The sequence below is a fragment of the Poecilia latipinna genome, unplaced genomic scaffold (genome assembly GCF_001443285.1).
Source record: "Poecilia latipinna isolate Pla-1442-1.1 unplaced genomic scaffold, P_latipinna-1.0 Scaffold2326, whole genome shotgun sequence".
NCBI classification, from domain to species: domain Eukaryota; kingdom Metazoa; phylum Chordata; class Actinopteri; order Cyprinodontiformes; family Poeciliidae; genus Poecilia; species Poecilia latipinna.
The window spans coordinates 57644-65688 of record NW_015114942.1 but is presented as its reverse complement, the minus strand read 5'-3'; the positions used below and the strand labels follow the sequence as shown (position 1 = coordinate 65688).

The 8045-nt window shown below is 37.9% G+C and overlaps 1 protein-coding gene across 2 annotated transcripts in view; it reads left to right on the top strand.

Annotated features, from left to right (window-relative positions):
- The window catches only part of fbxo38 (F-box protein 38), a 76051-nt gene that overhangs the window by 45915 nt on the left and 22091 nt on the right, over positions 1–8045 (top strand). The window contains exons 10-12 of one of the 2 annotated variants that reach the window (XM_015018820.1): positions 719–910; positions 1433–1588; positions 6427–6873. In XM_015018820.1, the coding sequence (XP_014874306.1) occupies positions 719–910; positions 1433–1588; positions 6427–6873 (795 nt within the window). Of the gene's footprint in view, positions 1–718; positions 911–1432; positions 1589–6426; positions 7108–8045 lie in introns of both variants that reach the window. The other variant, XM_015018819.1, reaches the window with a different exon arrangement.

Below are 8045 nucleotides of genomic sequence, written 5' to 3'. Positions count from 1 at the left end.
CTTATGGAGAGAGCCCCTAGAGGTCAGTGACCATAACAGTGACAAAAACTTTCATAAAGACAAATTTGTTTTAGTTGTACCCTTGATTTACTGTAGTATTCAGCTGAGGTTGACTGAAGGTATTTATTCATCTTTTACATTTTTACACACTCATTTGGACTTTTGGATAAGGAATAAACTTTATTCTGCCCACTAAATACTCTTGGTAAAGCTTGTCTGTAGTGTATGTTCCCTGTTTTCTATCAAGATCTCTATGATCACAGCACATTTGGAATAATGAACCCCACAACTTCATCAGAGGTTAGAACCTCCATGTAAGAGGCGTTTACTTTGGGACAAATTGCAACCACTGATTGGTCAGTTACTGACAAGCCCACTGGACAGGTGACGTCATGGCACCACTTGTGACATTTGTGGCATTGTTCTGTGTGATCAAACTGCACAGTTTTTTTTGTGGTCAGCCTAAGGCACATCTGCACTATACTGATGCTGCCTAATTAGCAAACATGCGATCTCACAGGTGTGGTATGTCAACATGCTAATAATTATTTAATAATATTAATTATCTTGGCAAATGAGAAGTGCTCACTAACCCAGATAGAAGCCTTTTGTGTGTACATAGAATAAGTTCTTATCTCTAAATAAACCTACACTATTTCTGTCTAACCCACAAAGCAGTGGACTTAAGGAATAATATTTGTACGTGTTTTTCTCCAAGAGCCACTGGAAATAAATGGATTGCAGGAAGAAGATGAAGATGAAGTGGACGAGGTTGCATATGAGGAAGAGAAAATGGAGATAGAGCCTCATATAGACATAAAAGAAGCAGAAGATGGAATAGGGATAGAAAATATGGCAGGCCCCATTTGTCAAGCTGGAACGTCACAACCTCCTGATGAGGAACAAGCAGGTTTTGAACAATTCTTTTCTTTGGATATGAAAACTATGATATTGTACTTAAATATTCTCCTATTTTTGTTAAGAAAAGTTAAACTGATAATTTTATTTGGTAACACTTTATTTGAAGGGGTGTGAATAAGACTGACATAACATCTGTCATGAACATGAACGAGTCTTTATGAATGTCTGACTGTTGTCATGAAGTGTCATTCGGTAAATGATGACACTTTTAATGCAAAGTTGCTCTAAAAGTTGCATTAAAAGTCCATTAAAAATGCAAACTTTGCATTAAATTATTATTTACAAAATCATGCAAAGTTGGCATTTTTAATGGACTTTCAATGCAACTTTTAGAGCAACTTTGCATTAAAAGTGTCATTAATTACCGAATGACACTTCATGACAACAGTCAGACATTCATAAAGACTCGTTCATGTTAATGACAGATGTTATGTCAGTCTTATGCACACCCCTTCAAATAAAGTGTTACCTTTTATTCTTTTTTAACAATTTTTTTCCCTTCCACCTCTAGGTCCCAGTGGTGTGAACCATCGGTGTAGAACTGCTAGTGCTGTTGCTCCTAAGCTTCCATCGGCTGCCTCAGACTCTGATAGTGATGAAGAGGAAGGCCTCGTTTCCAGGCTAATACCACCTACCTGTTTGCAGGAGCCAGCATCCTGTGCAAAAGGTGTGAGCTCAACTCAGGACACACATCTAAGTGCTCTCTTACCCTGTAGATTTAAAAGAGTCTTGCTCTTTTCTGTTGGGCCAACTTTTAGTGTAATCTTTGATTAGTTTCTCCAAAGTAAAGATTCAATCCATTTTTAATGGAGGCATTGCTTTCTTTGATTGTTTTTGGGACTGTGTAGGTGAAGGAGGCACAGAAGCAAAGAGCACAGCACCTCCGCCTCATCAGCCGTCAAAATTAGAACCTTATTCAATTTTTCCCTGACACCACAGCAAATTTGGAATCAATTTACAAGAGTCACACTGGACCAAATAAGAAAATGCATGAAGCCCCAGATCCATATTTTCATAAGTCACCAAGACAGACTACATTTGTCCAAAATACTACCTGCAATTATGAATATATGGGCATATTTATACATATATGCTGTCAATGTATCACTTATGGCTATGCATACACGCAAAATATGTGGGTTTAATTCTGAAACCTATAGAGCTAAATTGGGGCTGACAAAATCTGGTTCCATTGATTCATAATTCCACTTCTAATATGAGAGACAGCAGCAGATTACCAGGCCATTTCTCTAGGCTGCTCAAGTATCAATAGTGAATGTATCCGTTTTCTTTCTCATTTTCCCTGTGAGATAAAATGACAACCAGCCTTTATGTAATTAGGTCGGCTTCCTCTTCTAATGCTTCTGCATTAGAAGAGGAAGGAAGAATGTTAAACACAGACTGAAAATGCTATATAAATTTGTCAGTATCATATTTTTTCCACTGAAATTTGTGTGATGTGTTGACATAAGCAGGTTATATCAGATACCTACACATAGAACATCAATCACTGTCATCCATGTCAAAACAGGATCAAAATTTTGAAACTTGGAAAAAAAAAAAAAAATCTGAAACTGAAGAGAAAATCCTTGAGCCTCAAAAGTAGCTTTAAACATTTTTCTTTTTTAGTTTAAATTTTTTTTTATTATTCCTCCAAGTTGGCTCCATAGAAGCTGTTCAAGTCTCTCGCTCAAGTCGCCATAGCAGTGTCGGTCAAGGCAGATGAAGTGAGAGAGCAAAGGACAGAAAGGAAAGTAATTTTGGAAGTTGAGAAGTACAGTATTTTACACACCCATTCAATAAATTAATGATTGAAAAGTCCATTTATTTTAGACTTTTCAGTTATATGTGATGAAACATATTACATATAATTGTATGCAGATGGATGTTTGAAAGCCTTCATTTCTGTTAATCACAATGATTTTCTACTTAGTTATTGAAAACATGGCATTTAAAGTAGAATATTATACGAGAACAATTAAAAAATATTTCTAAAATCAGAAATATGAGCTTAATGAAAAGTGTATTTTCTACTTGCTAAGATTTTATTTTTGAAAGATACTTTTAACCAAACTCATCAGGATGTTTTTATTGAATATGAATGTATGCAACACCACACAGCCTTTATCGCATGATCCTGCATTTCCTGAGTGGAGGTGCATGCAGTGAACTAGTATGAGTGAAAGGTGGCACGTGAGATCAGCGACGAGTTCGGTGTCTCAGTCTTGCTGACCATATATATATATATATATATATATATATATATATATGTGTGTGTGTGTGTGTGTGTGTTTTATTTCATTTAACATATCTTAAATCGTCTGCTGTGTTCTTGTATAATCAGTTGAAAAGACCATAAAGTAAAATGAACAAATCTTTTAGTATTGAAAGCATGTTGGCATAGCAGCAGTGACAAATGTTAGGTTATTTTTTCCTCGTCTTTTTGGGATCTATCATTCGACCACAGATATCCTTTGGCTTTTAAGTTAGAACTCTGTAGTCTGTGAAGTTCACTCAGAATCAGTGTTTAACTTATGTTTACTCATGTTTTCCAATTTTGTTTGATTACATAACCTGGTCATTAAATGGCCGCTGCCTTATTCAGTTGCTTCCCAACACATGCCAGCCACATGAGGGAGTGGGAGTACTTCATAGCTCATGGAGCCAATAAAGAGGGAGAATGTATATTTTTATGGACTTACAATTTCTTTGGGAGTCTTTTCACTTCTCAGCACATGATGCGTTACTTTTGATTTCCCAGCATGTTCTCCAAGGTCTGGAATATCTTTTATATTTTCAATGATAATTTACTGTGGTCACTGGAACTTGAAAACATTTTAAGATATCTCCTTGAAGCTGTTGTAGCTTCCCATCACTAAGAGGCTAATACATGCTCCCTTTGTGGAGCACCTGCCTCCCCCAACTTTCTTCTTCCTATGAGAGGGTTAACACCTAAACATGTGCACCTCCGGTACTTGGATCCCTAGACTGTAGAGTATAACTCACCTCAGAATTCAAAGAGAGTCTTTGTAGCTGGTTTATTGGAGAATATTTGTCTAGGTTCTAACAGCCTACATCTGAACGTCTCATGCTGCTTCTTTCCATGGATTAACCAAATGGTAACATGTTTGGTCCCACAGAACACATTCGTCACGGTTGCTCTTCTCATTTCACAACTGATCCAGGTTTAGTGACTTTGGCAAATCCCAGGGATGGTGTTTAATTTGGGCTAAGGTAACCTATAAATGCTTACCATAACTTTGCAAACCATGCACTAAGACTGTTTTATTACTATTGAAAAATAAAATAAAATAATTATAATAAGAAGAATATATATTGATCACCAACAAAAGAAGAACTGGGTAAAGATGAGAGGGCCAACAGACAGTTTAATTTGCTTCTGAATGAGAGAGCAAAGTGATGGTGCCAACTAAAAATTTGCTGTTAATTTGCTTAGGTGAAAATCTGAGTTTTTCCAGCTTCAGATTGTAAAGAACTTCTCTAACCCAGTGGCCATGAGACAGGGGGATGCTTAGTTTCCACTTACGTAGAATAAGTCTGCGAGCCAAAAGGGTAGTGAAGGCTAGAACCTGTAACGGAGAACGTGAAAAGCCCCCATCTAACCCTTTATAGAATATATTGCACTGGATTAAGGTATACCGGGCACAAATTGAGGATTTATGAATTAAATTCTTGGCAGCCTCCCACTGTTCCTCCTCCACAATCGCACCAAGCTCCTCATCCCATACTGTTTTAATAAAAGCTGAAAAACTTTGAGGTGTTATTATTAAGAAAGTTTCATAAAATGAAATATATTTTTTTCTGTTGTGGGTCTAATTAAAAAGTCAATCATTTCAATCTAACCTTTCTTTCCCTAACGCTGACACTGATGGAATCTAGGTGGAGGCTTTAGAAGATGGTTCTTACACCCCGAGTCGATCTTTTGGGGACGGAGTAGACAGCAGGCAATGTTCTTTTTGCTTTGAGCTGATGGATGTCCTCTTGTTGGAAAAGGTATTTGTCTACCTTTGGCTTTGTGATCTGAACTCAGCTGATGAGAGAAGTCCAATTTGGTGCCACAGGTTGCTGGGCTGAGGGGTTAAATCCCTTTCGCAGGACAGTCTTCGGTCCATCTGTGGCGACGGCTCTTCTTCAGCTGCAGAGTTCTTTGTCCATCTCAATCTTGGCTCAAAGCTGCCTGGAGGAAACAACTGAAGGTTCCTCTTTTGCATTTGCCTTTTGTAGAGTTTTTCTACCCTGTGGAAGTGCTTGCATTGGCTAGCACTGCTGCCATGCTTGTTTCATTGGCTGTCTGCTTTGGTGGATTAAATCAAATCCACCTTTTCCTTGGAGACATTATGTTATGGTGTCTGTGTTCTTGTCCCAGGGCCTTGACCTTCTCCCCCCGGAATCAGTTCCCCCTTCTCAACTCTATTTCGATCTATGGTCTGTTCCAACACTTGACGTCTCGGTGGCATAGCTTCATCATTCTGTTACATTGGTACACATTTTACACCATTTCAACGTCATTGTCAAAATCACATCTATAACCTCTTTAGTTTCTCTGTTTTAACATTAATTTAAAAGATTACGATAACCACAACTTATCAGTTATACTTATCACAATTTGATTTATTACAGGTGTTCTTCTGAAAAGAAAACGGGAATCATCCATTATTGTAACTATTTGAAACCAAAATTTTAATTGTTCATTCTTACCAGAGAAAAAGCATCAATACAAGTCTTTTTCATTGGGTCTTATTCAATTACTCAAAGTGTTTAGACTTCATTCTTTAACACTTTAATGCTTGGAAATAATGAATCATGGCTTTGCAACACTCTCTACTTGACTATGTTTTCTTATGATTAAAAAAAAAGAAATAGGATTCAAGTAAAGCTTGCATGAGACAAAACATAAAAGCACAACCTCATTGATCTTATTGAAGTTTGATTCTACTGTTGGTTCTAGATGTTACTTTGTTACTTAATGTATTGTTACTGCCTAACTAAAATCAGCTGGGATTAATTTGACAAAACCCTTTCCTGAGTTGTGAGCAGTCACAATGCACAGCTACATGTTGTCCTGCTGCAGAAAACAAGGGGCTTTGTAAAACAAAGCTCTTTTGTTTTACACAAGCCAACTGCAAAGAGTTTCTGGTTTTCACCAGTAGAATCGATGGAAACAGCTTTTCAGAATTAATCGGGATAAGAGTGCTGCAAAACAGCATCAACTATTCAGAATGTTGTAAAATCTTGGATTATATAAAACTCACTCATATTGTAATGGGTATGAACTATTATCCATTAATCTGTAATGGGTGCAATTGATTATGATGTAATCAATTGCAATTGATTACATTTAATTGATTATATTGTAAATCTGACATTGTAATTGGCTTTTTTCAGAAATCTGTTGAACATTTTAAATTTCTATTTTGACATACCTCTATCTTTCTACTCTAACATACAATAAATTTGTGTACATATATACTTCTTTTTATTCAGGTAAAGGAAAGACTCCTCTGCGACGATGCAAAAGCGTTCCAGTCTCTGATCAGGGAAAGGCTCAGGTGACACAGAGCACCTGTGAGAAGAGCTGTCAGGTGACCAGTGAACAGATCAAGGCAGACATAAAGGCTGCTACAGAGAACTGCAGGAGATCTGGAAATAAAGAAAAGAGCTCTGAGATTGTTGGGGGCACTGTGAGACAAAGGGCTGACAGTGGGCAAATTCAAATCACTGGCAGTACTGGGGCAGCATCAAGCAGCAGAACAAGACCTATAACTGGATCTTTGAGCAGGGTTGAAGCTGACACAGCTCCCTCCGGACATGTGGATGGATTTGGGAGGATAACTAACCAGAACACCTGCAGACCAACCACTTACAGATCTACTTCATGCAGTAGGACTGAATGTGCCAAGTCTGACATGGAGACCGAGGACAGTTTCACAAGTGAGAAAGGGGAGATTGCTGGTCCTGTCAGTGTGGGATGCATGACATCAGGCTGTTCTTCTACTGGGACATCAGCACAGCAGGAAAGACACGGAGGCAGACAGCCAACCAATGCTGGGATACCGTCTGATATTTGTTCCCAGCATAATAAGGGCGGTCAGGACTTTGTTCCAAGGCGGCCTTTAACAAGATCTTGCACCCACACATCTTTGGAGTCTTTGGAACCTACATCAGGTCATACTAAGTTTAAAATTTGACTTCAGTAGAGTTTTTTCGGGAGTTTCCCCCCACCAAACTGATTACATAGCATAACAGAGGCTAGTACTGGAGTGCGCTTCTGTAGAAAAATCGGTTTGACTTTGTACATCAAGAGATCCAGTTCTAAGCCACATTATTACACCACATTATGTGACTCCTATATTTCAGTAAATATTTGCTCCTGCTACTGATTTTTGAAGATTTTTTTCTAGGAGACATCCCCACAAATCATGCTGTTTATTCCTGTATTCCTTCAAACAAATTACATGATAGCTGACCCTGAATTTTTAAATTCCATTTTAAACATTAATCAGGGTACACCTCTAAGTCTTGGCTGACCAATAAAAGGTAAATGGAGTTGCATAGTGTGTAATGAGTGTGGCTAACCACTGAAAGCACTTTTACTCTAAAGCCCCATTCACCCAACTACACTTTCAACACACACACAGTCTAAAAGGCACCCAATAGCTCAAGGATATAATCCTTTGCTATTCCGTAGCTTTTTTGGGAACTGAGGAAGATTTATCGTAATCATTTGTAACAAACAAAATTCTGTCAGACAGATTTTAACTAGCCCCCCCTAGTGTGTTTTTGATCATTACAGCACATTCAAGCATCTGTAAATTAGTAAAAGGTATCCAACCTTATCCAATGATACAGCTATAGACAATATATAGTTTTCTGAGGCTGTATAATGTCATTATTGACTTTCAGCAGTGTCATTCCAGAGCTATGAGGAACATAGTGATGAGCAACATTGTTCTAAAAGGTTTCAATAAAAGGGGATTGGATGGAGCTTTTTTTAGACAATTTGGCTAAAATCCTAGCTGAATTCTCTGTAGTGGGTGATTCCTTTAACAGTGAGGATTCAGTAATGCTTAGATTTTGTGACTACGCCCCCCCCCCCCCCCCCC